Source organism: Perissodus microlepis, chromosome 7, assembly GCF_051167445.1.
Source record: "Perissodus microlepis isolate ML-2025 ecotype Zambia chromosome 7, ASM5116744v1, whole genome shotgun sequence".
Classification (NCBI taxonomy): domain Eukaryota; kingdom Metazoa; phylum Chordata; class Actinopteri; order Cichliformes; family Cichlidae; genus Perissodus; species Perissodus microlepis.
In genome coordinates this window covers 49,531,307-49,554,236 of record NC_140467.1, presented here as the reverse complement: position 1 = coordinate 49,554,236, position 22,930 = coordinate 49,531,307, and the positions used below count along the sequence as shown (strand labels likewise).

Sequence of the window (22,930 nt, the reverse complement as noted above, 5' to 3'; positions counted from 1 at the left end):
ATGGTTTTCATATCATATGTCTATTTAAAAAAAGGTTTATCAGATAACTACAGTAATAGGTGCACTGTGGCCTACAATGCGTGGTCCAGCAAGGAGCCAATCGCAGTTCACTTGCCAGGGAACGTGCTTTAAGCAATCAGCAAAGACATTAATAAACATAATGTCTTAATGTGTCCCGCGCAAATTTCTGAAGAACCACTGTAGGTCGGCAACAGTGGTCAGATGATGTGGGTGACAAGCCATCGATGCAAAGGCAGCCTGCAGGCTTACTGAGCTGTGACTGTGCAGGAGAGCAGACAAGGAGAGAGCCACGTTTTGTCATCTTCGTGGATAACGAACAATGCCCCGACAAGAGTTGCCCATTATGGCCAGTCTGCAGCTGTCAAACACCCTCCTTCAAAAAAGCTTCTTTGTTGGAGTCGCTTATATATCTCTGTTGAACTTCACAATAAACGGACGCGTTAGACGAAGATTAAAAAGTCAAATACAGGAATGCACCAATATAACGGATCCTGGACTTCCTTACACAGAGACATTAGACTCTCAAAGTAGACAGCACAGCATCCAAAACCATAAAGGAGAGTACAGAATCAGTCCATTATTGTTCACAACGCTGACACAACAACTACATTAGAAAGTTTCCCGATAATATTACTGTTGTATGCCACATAAGCAGTCAAGATGAGTCAGCACACAGAAGAGCGGTGAAGGAATTGACAAACACACATCCTCACCCTTAACACAAAGAAAACCAAGGCTCTAGACTTCTGGTGGGTCAGTTCCGGCCATCACCCTTGCAAATTTCTTTCAATAATTTTGCATGTTATTCATTCGACACCATCACATTTTACCCTCGATCCATGATTTAAACCATGATTTTTATTACAGACTTACACCTGCTTATTGTTACCTGTGCATGCCTTTTTTAGTGGTGCTGCATGCAAAATGCTATTTCCTTTTCATGTAATTGCATCTAATGTAATAATGGTCACACATTAGCGTTAGCTGATACCGGCCTATCTGCAAATAAGTTCAGGGCGGAAAGGCGGTGGTTAATATGTTGTGTGACATCACTTTCACGATGTATAAATGGTGCAAGTATTAAACAGTAATATCGCTTTATTTTCCTGGAGCAACACAAGTAATACAAACAAAACAGCACACAAACTGGTATTAAATGCCCGACTTATATTTTATCAGGAATTAAGAGATGAAGTAAAGGGCGAAACAAAGTAAAGGCCATTAATTCCTGATACTGGACGTGTCCAAGAGTGTTATCCCTTACTTTAGTAGTGAGCCCCTTTGATACCATGTTTCTATAGCTGTCTTACCATATAGGGGCACAGCAGTGGTCAGTGTTGGAGATGTTCAATGAATACTAAAAATGCTTGCTGCCTCTCCAAACATTCAAGGCTAAACATATGCACGTCAAGGAGCTTTCAGGCTATAGATTCCCCCCCCCCCCCCCCCTCCTCCTCCTCCCTCTCTCTTCAGTCCATCTCTCCCGCATCTCATCATCTCTTTTCTCTCTCCTGCCAGTTCCCAAGCCTGTCTTCTTACGCAGTCTCCCCCGTGGGGAGGGAGCTCTCAGGCTGACAGGGAGTGTCACCGACTCCTCTCACAGCACATTACTCTCTCATTCCGCGTCCCTTCTCATCCTTTTTCCCTATTTTTCACACAAGCACAAAGGCGCACACGCACACATATGCTATGATATCCATCGCCTGCCCAAATAACATCTTAGAAGAGTGTAAGTACCAGAGCAGCATTTCCCCCTTTTTCCACTACAAGCGGGTATGTGTGTGCTTGGCTCGGAGGCGCACCATTACACAGCAGTCAATGTGTGCACTTGCAGTTGAGGTCTGCGTATTTCTGTGTTAAGTCAGGTAAGATAAGACACCTCCTGGACATTCCAATTTCCTGTCCCATATTTACCTCCTTTGCTGAGCGCTTTATCAGTGAAACACATAAACGCTGATAGGTTAGGAAGCTTGCTGCTGTTTGAAGAATGGAGGGAAAAAGCTGGGGAGATGGGGGGGGTGAACTGAACAGTGATGAGGCTGAAATGGATAGAAGACACAGAAGCTATATAAAAAAAAAGAAAAAAGCATGTGTAAGTGGTAAGAGAATGAGAAAAGACAGTGGGACAAAGAAAGAGGTTAGCTCATTTTGTCTGACTGCAGCAAAGAGAACAGTTCGCCGTGTTCCGCACTGAACAATCGCTAGAGTCCCCTTGTGATAGTTTGACAGTAATGTTAATGCCTCATTAAAAGCACGAAGAGAGGAAGCCACTCCGCTCCCAGTTTTGAAATGGAAAGCAATAGAACATCTCTTCAAACGCAGCACCTCCATTAATTAAACCCCACAGATGGACATCCTGGCTTATTCCCAGGCACACAAAAGATATGTACTGGGAGTGATAACTGTTAGTCATGCATGCATTAAAAAAAGTCCAGAGTGAGACGAGGGTGTGATTACAGGTCAGCCCAGCTTGGTGTGGAATACTAATTGACACCGTGAGGCAGGGGGGCAAATATTTGCCAAGTGGCTGAACTTCTGAGGAAACTGTGATGAACTGGCCATTATCACAGCTAGAAGCAAAACAATATTACATGTGTAGCGCTGTGGGGTAGAAATCCAAATATAGATATGTGCTGTATAGGCAAGGACTGATGGAAATGCATGCGGGAAATTGTGGTGGGCAGGGTAGGGCTGTCAAAAATGATCACATTCATGTTCCTCTTATGAGTTTATTAATACACGACATTGAAACTGTTTTTAAGGAACTACTTTAATCAGTTCTATAAATAAAGCTATCAAATGCAGACTTGTACTGACTGTAACCATCTATGTCTATTTTTTAGAAGAAAAAAAGAAAGCAACAGCAAATGTGATGTGTGTTATAAGGCAGAAAGTACATAGCCTGAGTTTGTCATCAAGGTGTTTACTTGCGAGCCTTGTGACTTGTTTCATGGAATAGGTGTAATTTTGCTCCTACAGACAGTGTTAATCATCACTTGCATAGTTTATTGAAAGCTGATCTTTAATGGTGATATTTTCCCGTCATTCTGCCAGCATCCAGAAAGACTAGCGTTTGACCCTGTATTTCAGCAGTGCGGCTCCCATTTGGGACCCCTGGATTAGCTAAAGTACGAGCGCGCTCACGTCTTGTTACTTTGTTTATTTATTACAGCTTTTAACATTTAAGGTTGTTGTGACTGTGTGACTCGTGGTGTTCTCTGTGGTAACATGAAAGGGTTTCCTCAGAGACAGTCGATGTCTCTTTAATCTGACTTTCATACCAAAGTAATAGCGCAAGATTGGTCCTCAGGCCTCGGGGGTTGCCGAGTGTTGGAAGTGTCAAAAAAAACCGACAGTTCCTCGAGTGGCCACATGAGGCTGGTTTTAAAAGCAAGTCAGCCCCCCTTAAGCGTAGTTTATGGTCTTGCAGATGTGTCTGCGTGCACGTTTCCCTGTGGACCACCCCGGCTGTGCGTCGCTAGAAGTGGATGAAGTATGGGTGTTCAGAATGCTGACCCGAGTACGGAAGCGAGCAACAACACAGTTTTCTGAGAATGGTAGAACCGCAAGCAAAAGCTTCAAAGACCTAAAACCACGACATAAAAAGCACAGGCGGTGGTTAGAGTGGACACTTTTCATCGTTTTGGACACACTGTTTCACTTCAACTCTTTGTACGTTATAACTTCACTCTCCTCTGCGGCTGTAGTACTCGACTCACTGGTTGTACAGTAACACATACTGTCTCCATCTGATCACAGTGTACATATGCAAACAGGCAAACAGGCCATCTTAATTTGTGTTCATTTCATTGACAAATTTTCATGATAGTTTTTGTCAAGAACCTTTTTTTCTTTACTTTTTGACAAAAAGCATTTGCTATACAATCATGAAATGTACTGACACTTTGGTCAACAAATAAAAACGAGATAAAATGTTCTAAAGAGATGAGATCCAATCAGAAATTATTTTTTTTTACAAAGTCAAGATGAGCTTGGAAGTGACCCAATCAGAAGTAATGTTCTTGCATTAGACGCACACATTTAATATGCTCTCTGGAAATGGTAAAACGTTTTCTTTGGAAAAATGGTAAAAGTATATCCCATATTCCCCTGTTTCTCTTGAAAACTGGCAAAATGTCAAGACTTTGGAGGAAAAAAGTAGATACATTTTGCATTTGATGTCAAGGAAAATAAGAAGTTTTATAAACCGTGTGTAGCAATTCTCATGGGTAACAACACAACAGACTTAGTCAACTAAAATAAGTAGGGTAAGTCAATGTTTTATTTAGTCTACTGTAATCTTATGATATTTAGTCGATTAAAACTAGACTAAACTGACAGTATTACATTTAAATTTATACAAAAATGACATTTTAGTCAAAAGAATACGTCTGAAAAAGTATACAGCCTGGTGACAAAAAATGATTTTGGTCACTGCAGCCAATTTTCTCATTTAGAACAACTGTACACATGGTGAATTATTTAGTAAGCCACTTGTTCAAACTGTTAACTGTACTCACAGCCACACTCATTTGGTTTTTTGTCAACAACAATGTTGCACATGCCTAGGCCTTACTGCAAAACCAAACAAACATATATATTATTTCAGCACAAGCTCTAACATGAATTACAGACATAACTTTAAATCCACAGCTCTACTCTGAACCAAACATATTACTGCACGCTATGACATGACATGAGAATGGAAGGGGGAACAAAAAGAAAAGGAGCACGACATATAGGAAGCGACAGACTGATTGTGGATTTCCCTTTTTTTTATCATTATTATTTGTCAGTACACCGACATTGCAATTCAATATGTCAACAGTGACCTAAATAACCTGCCGTCGGCCAAAGGACGGCACGAGAGCTGATATGCGAAGAAGCAGAGCGTGCAGGAATGATAACCAAACAATTACCTGTCATTGTCAACGCTCCTGAAGCCAGGAAGGATGTGTCTGAAGCTGGAATTGCGGTCAAGTTTGGGTTGACTCTTGGTGCGCTTAATGGAGCCCTTCAGCCGTCGACTTAGAAAGCCCTGATGCAGAGAAAGACAGTCATAAGACAGCGTCACTGCTTAATTTGGCAGTAAGACACAACATATTAATACCAGGATTTAAGCACCGCATCCTAAATTCAAGAAGAGAGCAAGTGCTCTGGATAGTTAAAGGGTAATAAATGGGTACAGATATCATATCAAAGCTAGAAAAAAAGGCTCATGCTAGAAAAGAAAAGTTCGTACAAGGTTAGACGCACAAAGCATTTCCCCAGCACACAGAGACATAAAACTACCAGCATATTGTCACAAAAAGAAGCTCGACTAAAAGAACATTGTCACACACACACAAAAATAAGGCTGATCATATGCATGAAGAAATTATAGTTTTTCCCCACATCACTAATTATGTATTTGTGACAAATCTTGCGACGTGCCCCCCCCTGCAGTGTTGCTATTGATGCACCCTTTTATTAGTTTTCTCATTCTTCTTTGTCTGAGTTGTTTGCTTCTTCTAACATCTGCAATCGCACTCCCCCAAGCGCCTCACCATCTCCATGGCAACTGTTGGCTGGCATTAAAAGCGAGGGAATAATGAGACGTGGTGCATAAACAGTATGATGTTGCAAGTTTGGAGAGACAAAAAAAAACAAACAAAAAACCTGATTGTTTTATCACCTTTTTGTTTTTAAAGACTTAACTGCGAAGAAACATTATTATAGACCAAGAAAACAAAAAAGGACTCGTAATTAAGAGGGTGTATATGGCATCTTTGGGTGAAAGCACAAAGATGAGGGAATTTTAAAGTACACCTGTGTGTAGGAAAAAGTAGTAAACTGGTTAGTGGTTAAACTGATCAGGTGTTCAGGCAGCTGTTTAATAGGCTCAATATCCACTGAGCAGCTTTAAGAAACAAAGTAGTTCAAAAAACCTAATACCTATAGTGATTTATCTTCATATTCTTATACAAGCTAGAGGCTAAAAGACCTCCCTGCTTCCCATTCACGCCATTAACACACCTGTATAATTACCACCTACAGTGTGAACAGGTCGCCCCAGGCAACAGCGGAATTGGGATAATTAGAGTGACTTCCAGACAGCCTGCCAGCTGATCACAGAGGAGCCCCGGCATCCTGATGAACAACACCTGTCATCCAGGAGGCACTCTGGCCTACGAACAAAGACTTGCTAATAACAACATATTTAAGCTCACGCCAGTCATAAGAACGTTTGTGTATCATTAGCGGGCGTGTGGTATCCAGCGTCGCGTGGGATAGCCATGTTTTTTTCAAGGCTGAAGTTAGACAGGGAAGTACGGTGACAGCACTACTGCTACTGTACTGTCAGCAGAATGCTGAGGGGAAAGTTTGTACTTTAAACAGCCAGTATTCAGTATCCACACAGAAGAACAGTTCTTTTTGAGTGTGCTGTTGGTGCACACTTACCATCCCACAACCCAATGCTCAAAGGAAATGGAGGAGCTACTCTCAGCTGCATCTGAATTTCTAGATGGTAGCGAAACAACTGGAGGAAGACATTTGGAAAAAGGAACAAAAAACTAAATATGAAAGTGCACAGAATCGATTTTAACACCTCAAAGAACCTGATAGCCCACGAAAACAATAGCAAAATTCCCTATGTGGCTCTGGAGGTCCAGTGCTGTGCAAAAGACTCGATGTACCCCTCATTTCTTTGGATTTTGCTTCCAAGTAACCAGACTTTTTTGCAATTTTTTTTAAAGTGGTCTTGAGCAATAGTTCTTCAGCTTCTCTCAAGGCCTTACAAAGTTTTGGGAATTGGCTGCTGAAAATGAGTAAAAAACTCATTTTTACTCCACTCTTGATCCTAACTACTTTCAGAAAAATGTCAAACTACTTAACAAGCCTTAAAAAAGTCAAAGTATCTTCTTTGTTACTTTGCTACTAACAATGACAAATACTGACAAATGATGGAAAAACACAACAAATGAAGCGTTTTTGCCTATCAATACATATCATTTGTTGACATTTCTTTAGCCAAACCCACAAAAATTACCAAAGATAAAGTGTTAGCAGCTAAAAACTGTCTTAGTATATGCGTGCAACATGTCCTTAAAAAATTTGAGGAAACAAATGAAAGACAAAGAAGAAGCGATGCCAATTTATACAAGAACTGGACTAAAAATCTGTGGCAGCACATAAAAATTTCCAGCTCTTTGCAATTATTCAAGTGGTTATAAAGTCTTATGTGGTTTAAAGCAAGACACAGCTAATGTGCACAGATATGGTACTGCTATATAAAGAATTATAAAGGCTGTGAGATCCACAATAAACAGATTACTGTGGGTTGGTTATGAAGTTCTGTTTTGTTTTTTTCAAATTAACACCAGGATGAGGGCTCAAACAATTCAGAACAACTGTTTAAAATTTATTCTGACTGTGCAATAATGACATTTTAATCGGTTTTGCGCATACTGAATAGCAACAATCAGATTGATTTTCTTTTTTGTATGCAAGCCTTATATTAGCAATACCTGGCAACATATGTGCATAAGCCAACAAAGAGGTGGGCAGCAAATGGCTGACGATTGCTACCTGCCACCAATGAACTCTGCTCAGGGGCTATTAGCTAAATGAACGGCGCTTAGTCACTGCTGTTAGAGAGCGAGACACCTGATGCTTTTGACAGGGCTCCTTTTTCTCGATCTAATTCGCTCTCAGTCCCGCTCTTGTATATTATTAGTCGTATAAATACATAATTCATTCATCCTGTCTGTGTATGTGAGTGCATGAGGTTTTATGTGGGCATGTGGTTAAATTAGCATAGGCGCCCATAGAAAACAATGACAAATATGAGTCAGACACTGTGCAGCTGGAATGCATTTAGCATCACGGTTACCGACATGACGAGAAGTCTCAAAGAAAAGCTAAACGATTTTGACCTTCTGACAACAAAGACGCACCTTTCTGCATTCCAACACACCGTCATTCACAAAACCATGCTTCTTCCTCGTAAGCCCTAGAGTGTACGTGTGTGGGGCGCTTGCTACTGTTGATATATTCACAGCTAACAAATTAAAATGCCCCCCTCCCTTCCATTTGCAGAAAGAAGTCAGTGAATAGAAACACATCCCTGCAGGCGAGGTGGATTGATTAGTGGCTGCTCATTTTGTTTTTACTTCTCCCCTTCCCCTGATAGATGGCCTCGGAAGAATGGAGCAGAAAGAAAAATAGAATCCAGAAGAGAAAAAAAAGACAGACGTGCACAAAGCTATAATTTCTCTATTTCACCGCTGTACGCAGACACTGACGTGACATTAAAAGAGAAGACGGAAAAAGAAAAAGAAAAAAATCATAGAAAAGAAATACAAGACACCGCTCCATATATCAGTTAACCTGTCAAAGCCCTCGCAGAGCAATTAGAAAGGATACAGGTCAGTAGAAGAGAACAACCTATTCTCCCCTCACACTATTTCCTCTCAAGAATGACTGATACCTATATTAACATTAGCTTATGACCCAAAGGGGTCAACGAAAAAATGTCAGCACTGAATTTGCCTTCAGCAACTCCAGAGAGCAAAGAAATAGGAGAAGACGAAGAAGCAGAAATAGAGGTTGGACCAGTCAAAAAATTGAGAAAGTGACAGCGAGTGCCTGCAGAAAAGGGATGAGCTACAGGAGCAGGATAAATGGGGAAAAAGTGGAGCACGATGTGGAGGTGGCAGAGCGCGAGTTGATAGAAGAAGCAATAGAATGAAATTAAATGAGGGAGAAAGCAAAAGAATACCAAACGAGTGACAAGGTTGCTGGCGGATGGGGGCTAAAGCAGAGGAACAGCCAATGGGAGAGAGTCCAGCCGGCACTTGAAACGACAGATGCTCAAATAAGCTCGGTCCTCCCCGTGGTTAATAATCCTGGTGTTTGTCTGAACAAATGTTGCCAAACTATAGGACGCCAATTATCATACAGTAAGCAGAGATGGCTGACATCGCTGTGGGATTCTTGACCCGTTCCCATTATATCTTGCTGTAGGTTCTCAAAGGGAAAATGGCGAGCGACGCCAACAAAACAAAAACAAAACCTGACACCTTAATGAGAGGGCATACATCACGCCGTCACTCTGCCACGCGCCAAAGCAACTCGCTAATGAGAATACAATCTCCCGGCAGGCTCAGCTTAACGGTGTTTGAGATCTTTACATTGATTCGCTTCTCGTTCAACAATGCTGTGGTTGATCTTCATCAGCGTTACATGTTTTTCCCTCTAAGGTCAGGCCCTTTGCAAATTCCTATTTACACAGAAACCTAAACGGAGGCGTTATAGTGTCGCACGTTAGTGTGAATTTCATTGAGCTCTTTAATCAATTCATACTGCCACGGTTCACAGCTAATGGGAAGGAGGGTAATAGAATATTCTGCTCATCGTGCTTGGTTTTTAACAACCTGTCTGTCCTTTATTGCACTAGGCCTCTGAAATTTAATGTCTGTCAAAAGAGTCCATCTATAATTAATACGATACTTGTTTACAGTGCAGCTCTGTACATGCCCGCTTGTGTGCGAGTATATAACAGGCCTGCATTCTTGATCGTAATCTCAGCCTGTCCAATTTCATTAAATCAGCACTAAGAGTTCAGCTCATTGTGTAATTGGGCTTTTTTCTTCTTGAAATTAAAGTAAATGCTTGCAACGAGTTAATGCTATTCCCTTGGCTTGGCAATTCCAGGCTCCCTTAATGGGGGCTGATAGAATCAGTGCCTGGACAATCAGCAGGGTGTTCCCTGCTTTCACGTCAACCTCTCTTGTCCTCCTCTAGAACAACCTGATGAAAACAAGAGACCTACCTGTCCAATTAGACCCCCTGCTATTATCTAAGAGGGGCTAGAAGGTAGGGAGAATGGAGTTAGGGAGAGATAGGATAAAGAGCTAAGTCAAATCAATCCACTCAGCTAGCGCAATCAGCAGGACGTGGACGTGAGAGACTTAGATAAGATTTGTTTGTCTGCTCTTTAAACTGCACATTAGAAAGTATCAAGTTGTAACTTTTACAGTCACATTTTGAACTACTATTCTTGACTTGGCTTTGAAACGTTTTTTTCTCGCCTGCTGGCGAGCAATTGTTTTAGAGAAGTTGTGCTTTTGCGTGTGCATGGATTCCACCATGCACGTGCAGATCGTGAATCCAGTCGCTGCAGAGTACATGACAAAAAAACATTTTGACAGATTTAGCTCAAGGCCTAGGAGGACTACTTTAGATGTCACCACAACTCTTTTCACTGTAGAAGAAAAGTGTGGGGTGGTTTGTTATTGCTAAAAAAGTAGAAGATGCAGGAAAACCACTGCCCGTCTTCTCTTTGCGCTCCAACATTTGTGCGCGCACCGTGTCTGTATCTTATCCATCTGTCCATCCATTCAATATTCAGTTTCAATTCAAAGGGCTCTATTAGCATGAAACTATCAATAACAATAATGTTAATATGCTGTTATGATTGATTTACTGATATTTTAATAGAGTCAGTCGAATATGAAGTTCCCACTTCGCTCTCTGAGAATCTGATGACTTTTTAAAAATAATATAAATATTAAATATTTAATAAAGCTAAGGTAAAAAAGTACTTTCACAACTTCCTTTACTTGTTTTTCAGTCCTAGATACCTCCTTTCCCCCAACATTAGAAAGTATGAGTGCTCAAAAATGAAAAAATAAATAAATAAATAAAATAAAATAAAATAAAATAAAACACACATCAAAAAGTCAAATTCTATTCATTACTAGCAAAAACCTGCAATACAGGTGATTTTTGCTGTGACAGTTTTGCTCATGTATGAAAACACAGACGTTAATTTAGCATGCTATTTTTTTTATCTTCATTATATCACAGTATATAATGAGATGGCAAAAATGGGTTTTCATAAAAATCTAACCAGTGAATGATAAAAAGCTAAATTTTCATTGTATAATACAAAATAATCAATTGCAGACACTGCTAGCGTTGTACAACGTTGCACATGTCACGTGCACGTAATGTCAGCAATGTACACATAATGTAGACGTACCGTTGCTGTTCATTTTCAGATGATCAACTTTTGAGTGTATATAGATTATAACTAGGTAGTTTATATTGTAGGTTTAATCCAGATTTTTTAACGTGTCTAAGATGAGTTAGGGAACACACATAGATACATATGCTAGGACAATTACAGAAGATATATGCACTAAGATTTAAAATATGTGTGGTGCTGTGTACGCCATGGTTATTTACTGCCTCTTAGGTTGTGGTATATTTATGTATGCTTGGCATTAAGATACATCCTGTCTCTGTCTTTAAGGCATACCTGTACTTGTTACTAAGCTCTTTGAAACTGAGTTGAAGTTGACGGTGCTTTTACAGTAAGTCCTGTTTTTGCAGGCATTAATCAGTAGGAAACAGACATCATCAGCATAAAACATGATCTTCCCTTTTCTATCTTGGAGGAAGAAGCCAAGAGCAGCATACTGTCTACAGTGTGAACACAGCAAGGTTATCTTTATAATAATATGGTTGCATATTAATCTCAATTGCATCTATCTTCAGTGTAGAAGTATCTGTATGATCTGCTAGTCTCTGTGTTGGTAAAATCATCTTGTTTCCCTTCAGTAATTTAAGCTGAAAATATTGGTCACTAAAAATAATGGTCAAATGTTACTTATAACATGTGCAGGTAAGAATGTTGCTGTGAGGGGAACTTTTGCTGTAATACCGACAGACGCCAGAGGGGGGCAGTATAGGGAAAAGTGCAGGAGAAGGTTAAATATCCCCTGAGGAAGCTTGTTTTCTTTACACAAAAAGTTACTGCTGCTCATCAATAAAACATCAGAAGCAAGTTAAGTGGTCATGTGACCAGCAGTGCTGCACTCCTCTACCCTTTTCCTTTGGAAAGTACAAAGGAGCTGCTGAGGAGATGCTTACCCAGTGTCTAGCCCATCCTACCTGAGCCTCTCTGTCTCCTCCAAGCTTTTACTTCTTCATTTGGTTCTTATATTGCTCTCCGCAAGCTTTCAGTTCTCCTTTTCTTTTTTACATTTCGGGAAGTCTGGTTACAGTGGTAGCATATACAATCGTAATTAAAAGGTCAGAGAACGAGTACACACACACACACACACACACACACACACACACACACACACACCTGTCTCAATACCATTTCCATCTTTTTATAAGGGCAGATTAGAGTTTCGCCATCTCTAGGTTGGCAAACTGTGATCGTCTTATGTGAGTAACAGACTTTATTGTCACCCTGCAGGTGGTCCAGCACTAGTGGGTCTACTGTTTATTGTTATTACATTGACTGTGGGCTTTTATTAGAGCACTAGAGTCATTTGAGTGCAGAATATTGCTGATGGTGGGGGAAAAGAAGGAAATGAAAGAAAGCAAATATATAATTTCTGGTTTCAGGAATGATGCAAGAGTGTGAAGCTCTTAACTAAGTCCACTGGTGTACCTGCAAAGGCTGATGGTTTATACAAAGATAGAATATTCTTTATGAGAGACTAATTACTGAGCGTGTGTGGCTCTGCTGGCCTAACTTCGACTGTTTACAGTTCACCTCTGGGGCAACATCTCCCCGCTCATTATTTATTAATGGAAATGTGCGCCGCTAATTGCTAATTATCTTTAAATTGATGACTCATAGAGGATGCTTTTGCTTAATCAACTGGTTGTTTATCTGCTGAATTAAACATGGCAGAAAGCACAGCAGAATTATGCAACATGACAGGCAAAGCACTGCTCTGCATTTGTGTGCGCGCTTGACCGAGGAGAGGACAAGCGTGCTAGATGGCGGATGGGTGCCGAGCACGAACAGGTGTGGGAGTATGTGCGTGCCTTAGCTCACTTGAACTATTCGAACAAGAATAAGAAATTTAATGAAGGGAAATCAAAATCAATGAGGGTTTGAGTGCTGAGTAGAAACCCAAATTGTGCAAATGTATTTGTGTTGCATAGACGGCAAACATCAAAGGCCCCGTTCCAAACACTTAAAGCAAATGAGTTTCAGATTGGCATCCTTCCATCTGGATGCCAGACGAGCCTTGAGAAAAAGGGGGAAAAAGCAAACCTGTTCTATAAGAAACAGCCTGCTAAGGCACATCAAGGGGGAGAAAATGACAGAGTCAGAGAATAAAACAAAGAAGAGGCAGAAAAAAGGAAAACAAAGACAAACTCACAGTACTCACGGTGACTCTGAAAGGCGTCGCAGCGGTGGATGTAGGCTCCATGGACGGTGTGCTCTTGTCTGAGGACCCCGGCATACTGCGGCGGCGTCCTGTCCTTTCTGGAGGAGACTCTGAACAGAGAGAAGATTTAACGTTTGGTCTTAGAATCGTAAAAACATCAATCCAATAAACTCACTAATCAGCACCTCCAAAGCCAACTAATTAACATGCTGTCCTGCACTTGCTTAAATCATTTATCAAATCATTTTATAGGAGCTGAACAGAGCTTTGGACAGAGACTAGACGGTTTCCCTTCAGTCTGCTAAGCTACATACATATGGAGGTGGCATTGTTCTTCTTTCCTCTTAAGAAAACTATTTTTCCCCATGTTTCACAATAGTCGTGATGCATTTTAAAGTGCACATCATGTCAAACATCATGATTGCTTTTAAACTCGCTCAACCTTTCATTTTCAACAAACTGAAGAATCAAGAGACGAAAAAGAAACTCAAAGAGGAAGGAGAAAGACTCCAAACACAACTCGATCAAAGTGTGAGACTGACCAGGCTGACCTTTGACACAGGCAGCGTGATAGAGAAAGGTTTGGAGCTCGTGGTGAGAAATGGGCTCAAACTGGAGTGAACTCAAAACACTCTACAAAAAGAAAAGCTAAACCTAATGCTTTCATCAACTTTAGCAAAGCTTTAAGCAGACTATGAATGCTTTCAGTGCTGATACAATAGTTTAAACTTTCATAAGAACAAAAATAAGCCCTTTCATTTTGTTATTTTATATTTGACATGATATAAAGACATGCACATTACATTTCCACTTCTTATTTTCCCACCCGTCACCCACTAACTAAACTCATCCGTGATATGTTACGTCTCTATATCTTACGTCTCTCGTGTAGTTTTCAGTTTTCCCTCTGAACTCAGACACACAGACCTTCATGATTTAAGAACACGCTCATCTGAATACGTTTTGAAAGAGCTGTGGAGTCAAAAACTGTGAATGTGCAAAGAACAAGCATATCTGGACACGTCCAAGAGGAATGTGAGTGATGTTGAGCATGCAAGTCCTCACAGATTTCAGACAGCCGTCACTGCAAAGTGCTAGCTCACAGGTAGAGAGCAGAAAGATCAGATGTTCGGCGGTGGGTGAACTAACATCTGTGTTAAACAACTGATGGACTGAAAATTGATTATATACAGTAATGCACAAAAGGCTTCATAAATTCCCATAAATTCTTTATATTCTGTTTCCAAGCAGCGAGATGTGGTTTTAACTTTTAAAGAGGTCTTGAGCAATAGTTCTCCAGGCTTTCTGGAATCTTTTCAAAGATTTTTGAGGCATCAGCTGCTTTTCCGCTCCACTCTTTGTACCCGACCATTTTTTGACGAGTGCACTTTTTGTTTGTTTCTTTCTTTCTTTCTTTGTTTCTTTGTTTCTTTCTTTCTTTCTTTCTTTCTTTCTTTCTCACACCACTTAACACTGACCTTCTGTCATTCAAGCATAAAAATAGCATTCGAGCTAACTCAAGGACTGAACTGATGTTGCATTGACAGGTGCCAAACAACTTGCCAAAGAAACAACTTTAAATTGTATTTTAAATTTGTTCACCAAAGTCTCATCAGAAATTATCTTAGTGGAAGGCTGGAGGCTCTGTCATGGTTTGGGGCTGCATTTCACCCAGTGGTGTTGAGAATCTTGGCAAAACGATCTACCATGCAGCATCATGACTTGGGCTTAATGTTTTAATATGGCAATGATCTGGAAATGCAATGAAAGCATACACTGGTAGCTTTCCGCTGTGTATTTTTTAAAAATCAATCTTGGATTGGCTTCCCCAGAGCCCTGACATTAACATTATTGAAGCAGTGTGAGATCATCTGGACAGCGGCCATTGATATATCAACTTGACTGTTGACTGTCAAGCCCGTAAAAATTGTACAAACTGTTTTTCCATAAATGCTTGCATATGTCTCAATAGTTTTCTGGACTTAGTTTGTGTTTTCCGAGCAGAATATAAAGAAAGAAGACTCGAGACTTTTATACCAGCGGTCCCCAACCCCCGGGCCTCGGACCGGTACCGGTCCGTGAGTCGTTTGGTACCGGGCCGCGAGAGTTGAGGCTCAGGTGTGAAATGTATGGTTTTCACGGTTTTTATCGGTTTTCAGCGTTATTTTGTTATCGTTTTGATCGTTAACTCGGTTTTCCTGGGTCTTTTCACGTGTGTTATGAATAAATCTTCTTTTTTTCGGTACCGGTACTAGTTTTATTTTGTTGTATTGTAAATATTGTCGGGCATAAACCGGTCCGTGGCGCAAAAAAGGTTGGAGACCGCTGTTTTATACAACAAGAGACACATTAAGAGGTGTCGGTGAAGACATGGCCTCAATTAGGACACGCTAGAACAGTTAAATGAGCTCTAATGGAATAAATTAGATTAGTGATAAATGTGGGTAGTTGTACGTGACTTTAAACATCCTCACACACACATACGCACCCATAAATCTATAGTCGGGCATCATATTTAATAGGTGCAATGACCATTTTGTTGAGATCAGGATATTACCAAAATCTTGAAATTGTTAACGTGTGATTCTTTTACAATTTTCTTAAAGTTTGACATAAAATGTCCATTATGCACCTTTTAAATATCAACTTTTTGGGAAGTTTTGATATTGCATCAACATTGACTTTAGGGTGGAAATATTTATGCATTAGAATATTCTGGTTTCAGCTAACTAAGGACTGAAGTGGCTCAGGATTGCTATGACATGACCAAAAACTGCATCAAATGTGACACGTGTCTAATATGGTATTTGCAGAGCATATCCTAACAGGCCGCACACAGACACACACACGGAAGATGTGTTTGTCAGTGCTGTCTTTTCTGTTCGCTCATCAAGCTGAGCTGTGCTAAATTAGCTGTCTGCTGCTTAACAGGCTGGTTGACTGTATTAAGCGCTGTTACACAGTAATTGAAGAACAAGCATAGGAATAGCACTTCCTGCTGTGCGAAGCATAGGCTCGCATCCCGAGCCCACACAAAGAGAACAGAAGAGAAACGCACGTGGTCCAGAGCATCAAAAAGCAGACAGCCATAACATGCTCTGACATGGAGCGAATTCAAGTCTCTGTAATTGAAAAAGCCCGATCCTCTGAGTAGAGATCCATTGCTCTGTGAAGGCAAAGAAAACTAGCTAAGCATTAATGCCATGTTGAGCTTAGAAATGTGCAGTCAGAGATAAGATAATCAGAATTAGACTCATGTAAAACCATTATATCTGTACGAAACAGAAAACTCAAGAGCCCTGTCTGTCAAGTCTGTCAAAATGAGTCCATGCCTACATAGAAGAGAGTCCATGTCTAGATAGGAGGGCTGCAAGGGCTGCGTACAAATCCGAGGAACACAGTGGCCTTCTGTGGTGATACCTGCACCTCTCGATCTGCTATGATGCACCACATACTATATTGTTTTTAGTATATTATACCAGACAACAAATGCATTCTGTCTAAAATAAATAAAATCAGAAAATCATTCATGAGAAAATGGGCTTGATTAAGGTTATCATCAGCACTGGCGCATTTCTCCGCTCAACTTTAATAAATGTACCCCTCCAGTTAACTTCGTCACGGAAATCTCCCCCCACTTACGTACAGCTGGCTGCTACAAGCGCTCAAGAGGGAAGCTCGCGCATAAACGAACACACATCGTTTAGTTCTACACTAATTGCTGTGTGTGAAACTTGCAGCCAGCGCTTCCACGTTTTCAACATCTGCGTGCGATGGATCTTCACAAGCCCGTGGAATTTGCCCCCACACCACCCTCTCGCTATAACTCGCTCCCGTATCCGACTCTAACCCGCAAGCAGACGGCGAGCTGTAAACAGTCGTACTCAATGAAATTTAAATTAAAAAAAACACCAGTTCCAATCAGAATCCGGAAGAAAACGATGAAAGAGCTGCGCTGCGCTGCATGTGGTGGCTGGTCTCAGACTGTTGAAACATCCTGCTTGGGGGCTCTGGGGAACTGCTATTAACTGTAGCTATTTTAAGATTTAAAGGTGTGTGTGTTGGTGCACGTGTGTGTTTGGGAGCTGCATTTGTAAGGTCAGAGGATCAGAGATCACAGGGAGCTCACAGACAGCAGCTGGGTCAAAAGGGTGTTACCGGAAAACCAAGTGTCAAAGACCTAAGGCCATACAGTGCACTGTTCTCACCTCCTTTCTGTTTCTCATTGACGACTTCTTCATTTCTTTATCCAGCTAATTGTCTTACCTTATCATGAGCTCATTTATTTTCTTCAATCTGTCCAAAAACTGCATCGTCACACCTTCATCTCCTAAAAACTAACCTCTGTCCCCCATCAGCACCTACCACAAAAAAAGAGCCATGCTTCTGTTTTGACTCCTCCCACAGCTGGAAGTGCTAGTTTGAGCCCTTGGGGGCTTAAAACAGTATAAACCAACTGATAGCTGGGAGTTTAGAATATGTGCGCCCAAGCTGCACTCTGTCTGGCCAGCAGAGCCAGACAGCGTGCAGCCTATGAGTGAATGCACTTGACCTTTAAAGGAGAAATATTTGACTTTTTGGCAACAGCCTCTCTCCCCTAACCCTCAACTGGTCATGGAAGATGACTGCCTCTCCCTGAGCTGGAGGTTTGTTTCTGCTGGAGGTTTCTGCCTGTTAAAAGGGAGTTTTTAAAGGACGCAGGATTTTGAGACTATCCCACTTCTTGGCCCTATACTCCGAAGTGAAGTGCAATCAGGATAAACAACATAAAGTTGGGTATCAATTTGCCAAGTTAACACAGGGCTTCCCCTGTGCGTTCCCAATAAAGGTGTGGTGTTGGGAACATTTAACCAATCTTAAACGTGTGTTTCACAGAAAATGATCCCTATGAGTGTCACCTATTCCAGTTAGAGACTTTGTCAGATGATGATAAAATGGTGATTAAAAATCTCTAAAGAACATAAAAACTATTCCAGTAAAATTAGAGCATATGGAAACTTCAGACTGGATACATGTATTCAATTATAAATATTATAGATATCGTATGACGATTAAACCTATTAATAATAAAAACAGAATTCAATAGGCTTAATCGTCATAGAAATTTAATATGAGGTCAGTAAGTACAATGGTGACTTGTTATAGGTTCCTCAGTTCCTCTAATCTGGAGCAGGTTAGGATTACAAACTAAATTGCCATGGAGATTTAATCTGAGAAAGAAATGAACCACTATCATAGTACAGAAAACCCAGAGTTAACCCTTGAATTACATGGAAAAGACAAAATCCGGCTTTGTGGTATAGATCTCTGGAAGCAAACTGTGATATTTTATACTCCCAGTTAAGCATTACCTACCCAGTACACATATCCAGTTGTGTTGATAAAGAAAAGAACTATCCAAATCAGGTAGGCAGATGTCAGACAGAGAACACTGATAACATCTAGTTAATTATCAATGTGAAAACAGGTCCAGTGTGGAATATTTTGCATACCAGCACGCTTTTTGCATGGCTGTACCAATGTGCTTCTGTTTTAAAGCAGGGTGAAATAAAAACAATGCCTGACTTCCTACGTAGACATTGTTCTTTTACATGAACTGATTATGTTTATAACCACAAGGAGCAGGTTGTGCTAAGTGCCTTTGTGATAACTAATGAAATTGTAAGGAAGATATTGTTGTACAGGGTTTTTTAATCTACCTTCAAATGATTTGAAAAAGAACATTCAGTATCAGCCTTCCTTTTTTTCCTCCCCCGAAACAAATGACTGACAATTAAAAGTTCCTCTGTGTCCCTGAAAACATGATTCATCTGTTACATATACATTGATACTGCTGTTTGTATGAGTTAATACAACATAGCATGCTTTTATGCCAGATAACTAAGACAGGACACAAAAAGCAGAATTGGCCTGTTAAATGACACCTAAAGATTTCTTATAAATAAAGTTTGTGTTTTCATTTATTGTCACCAAATTACACTGTGTGCATATCCCACTATATAAAAAGACAAACTGAGTGCTTTAAAAACATTTACATGGCTTATTTAATAAGCTTAAACTTGCTATGTTGTTGTTTGCTCAATGATAGTCTTCTTCTTCCTTACCTTTACCTAAAGTATGTATATAATATCACAGATAACAAACAGACAAAATAGGGACCTGCAGAAACCCTCTATTATTAGGGATCTGGCAGCTAAGAATATTCTATGACTGTTTTATATTTAATTTATGAATGATCAGTCATTATAACAATGACTGCAATAATCAGGTTACATAAATAAATACATTTGGACAATCAAGAATTCCATTTGATAGGAAAAACACAATTATTGGCCAACATACACAACGTATTCTAAATGTCAGCACTAGATTTCACCAAAACAAACGCCAAAGACGTCTATCTAATTTTTATATGTAGCACCAGATTTTATTTTTTAAACTTACATAGTCAACAAAATAGTGTTAATCCCTCATCACAATTGCTACACAGGTTTACACCCATTATCTTTTGCTTTTATGAAATTTTTGTTTTTCTCTTCCTTTCAAATTTCAAACAACCTCTAAATATAATTTAGAAGGAGATTATGTTGTGCTTTGTACAATATCAGTGTGGTGCTTAGCTCAACTAAATCAGAATGTTTTAAGGCATGCAGTTTAATGAATCTTGCACTCGCTTGTTCATAATAATCAGATCCATTTATAATTCTTATACCGTTCCTTTGTAGTATATAAAACATTAATCCATGTTGGTACAGTTTAACTCCATGTGTGTTCTTGGGGGGAACTACGAGCTATACTGGTTAGATGTTTTGTGAAGCTCTATTCTATACAAGTCATCTAATAGTATTCTCCTGGCAAATCAGTAGTTCAACAATGAAGGTTTACCATTCAGTTACTCAGACCAGATACAAATTTACCAATAAACCCAAAAGGGTTCTGCATTGTGTTTGTAGCCATTCTGTCTGTTTGTTCATGTTGTTTAGAAATGTTAGGATTTTTCCCTTTTTTTCCCCTTTACATTTACATTAATTCATAGAAAAACTTTGTATACAAATATAAGAGTGATACATATACACTGTGTGCTTTTTGTGAGATTTTCCCAGAGACTAGCTCCTATTTATTTATTTCCATTTACTTTTAGACAGCCTTTACATTTTATTTGGTTGTTCTGACTTTAGTGAGAGCAGCTCAAAGGCATTTCACCTCATCAGTTTGATTTTACTCTTTCCCAAATCCCACATTCATAAATGCAAATTTCTCAAAGACGACGCTATACTACCTCATTTCTTGGAGGAAATTGAACTCTGCGTACCCGCAATTTATTCTTAAACAATAAGGTTTTAAAAGCCATTATTATTTGTAACTTTTTCATTATGTTTATTTGACATCATTGTAACACACACTTCTTCGTCTATTGTATTACATTTGTATTTTAATCATTAATAAATAAATCAAAAAGAAGCTTCAACATTAGTATTCTGGACACTGCCAGGTTTTGTTTTTTTAAATCAGAAGTTGGATGAAATTGTTGAGTACTAAAATTAGCCGCAACCGCTAGTTAGCATGTTGCATTTATAAACTCATATATTGACTAATTAGTGCCAAGTAACTAATAAACCACTTAAAACTGAAACAGAAACTTCTGGGATGATTTAAACTACACAGCAAGATATAATACTAACCTATTACGATGCTCCAAAAGGGACAAACAGCACAAACACGTTACAGAGGTCCAGTTTAATAACTTGTAGTGGATGATACCTAGCGGACACATCAAGGCAGCCACACCCCTTACTCAATTGAATTAGTTAAGGTAGTTTAAAACGTTTTTTTTTGTTTTGTTTTTTTTAAATCACTGTACTCAGAGTTGTTGTGTGGAAGAGAAACTATGTATAGAGACCAAAACTGCGTTTAGTACCATCTTTTAAATATATCCTTTACTTACAGGTATTTAAAGGTTATTATAATATAGATGGACTCCTCTTTAGCGCCAACCTTACATGTCACCTAGAACTGTTTCCCCTTAAATACTAGTGGTAAAACAAAAACGTGATTTTATTTAAACAGCTTCACTGTGTGACCAAATATGGTGTTATAAAAGCGACAACAGTAAAACCAGCTGAAAGTTTTCCTGAAGTTTGACAGAGCTATGGAACGACTTGAAACCGATCACTAATCGAGTCCCGGCTCGGACAGTCTCAGTCGTTGTGTCCTTGGGCAAGAACTTCACCCGTTGCCTACTGGTGGTGGTCAGAGGGCCCGGTGGCGCCAGTGTCCGGCAGCCTCGCCTCTGTCAGTGCGCCCCAGGGCAGCTGTGGCTACATTGTAGCTTGCCATCACCAGTGTGTGAATGGGTGAATGACTGAATGTAGTGTAAAGCGCTTTGGGGTCCTTAGGGACTAAGTCAAGCGCTATACAAATGCAGGCCATTTACCAAGGTTTAAATACAACAACAGCAGCAAAACTGTGCTCACTGTGCTAATGCACTGAAGGTTTAACTACAGGATCCTGTTATCAGTGTTTCAAGAAGTCTATACCCTCAGGGCTGGAAAATAGCCCCCGCAGAGATTGCAGAGTTCTTGTGTTATGACAGGAGGGGGGAAAAAAGCAGAAGAGAGATCACACACACACATACATACACGCACACAAACACACTCTGTCTCTTTCACTTCAGACCAATGAAAACTTGCAGAAAAAAAGAAATAAATAAAATCACAGGCTGTCAGACTGTGTTTGCTCTGTTCTCTCTACCTGGATGACTATCTTGTCTCAGTCCACCCCGGCTCTCATCACGGTTGCTTCACAAATACATAATTTTTCTGTTTTCCCCTCAACTAAAAGAAACTCAATTTTTAGACTTTAAACTAACTTTAAATTTTTTCTCAGATCTCAGGTCTTTTTAGTGGAATATCTCACTTCATGCTCAGTCTATGTAACAGAAGTCACGGGAGAGGCCCACCCAGGCACACGCTGTACCGCGACCACAGCTTTGAGCCATCAAACTTAATGGCTATTCTAAAACATGTTTTGGTGAGCGAGATCTGTTTGCATCTGTTTCCTCACATGTACACAGAAACCATGATGTGTTGACGCTGAGCTGTGGGGACAGCGCTGGACTTTTGACCTATGGGATTTGTATTTACTCAGTGCGGGGATGATGGGGCGATAAAGAGGTGCTGCTCAGTCTCCTTGGAGAGGCTCTCGACACCAGGGAATAAAGGAGAATTATTTCAGCCTGCAAAAGTCACTGGTGCAGACACAAACGACAGTCACTCAGCTGTGATTGGGCACCAAGGTCCATCCCTAAGTCAACATGCAAACGCACACATCAAAGAAACATGAAATCATCCTTGAATTTAATACTAACACCTCAATGAGGAATGTAGAGCCTCAGCTTTCTGTCAGCTTTGTGCAACCAGCTGATGGATAAATTACAAGTACTGATGCACAAAGCATCCAGCGGCGGAACAGCTGACTACTTCTTATCTACAAGGAAAATAGATCCGCATCCAACAACATGCAAATGATATGAAGAAAGAGAGCAGCTTTGGTTTGTGTTTAGCTTGGCGCATTCTTGCCTTTGTGTGCAGCTTGTTATGGAAAAGCACAGGAGAGGGATGGAGGAGGAGAAGTGGGGCGAAGAAGGAGGAAGTTTGTGTTTGTGCAGAGGGCGACTCAGCTGCAGCATTCCTGTAAGTGCTGGCTGATATCCTACTAACTTCAAT

At 40.2% G+C, this 22,930-nt stretch overlaps 1 protein-coding gene across 7 annotated transcripts in view; it reads right to left on the bottom strand.

The window, feature by feature from the left end:
* dab2ipb (DAB2 interacting protein b) overlaps positions 1-22,930 on the bottom strand; it is a 177,912-nt gene that overhangs the window by 74,499 nt on the left and 80,483 nt on the right. For 5 of the 7 annotated variants that reach the window (XM_084935637.1, XM_084935639.1, XM_084935642.1 and 2 more), the window contains 2 exons: positions 13,197-13,315; positions 4,941-5,059 (listed from right to left, as the gene is read on the bottom strand). In XM_084935637.1, the coding sequence (XP_084791763.1) occupies positions 4,941-5,059; positions 13,197-13,315 (238 nt within the window). The remainder of the gene's footprint in view (positions 1-4,940; positions 5,060-13,196; positions 13,316-22,930) is intronic. The other 2 variants (XM_084935638.1, XM_084935641.1) reach the window with 1 other exon arrangement.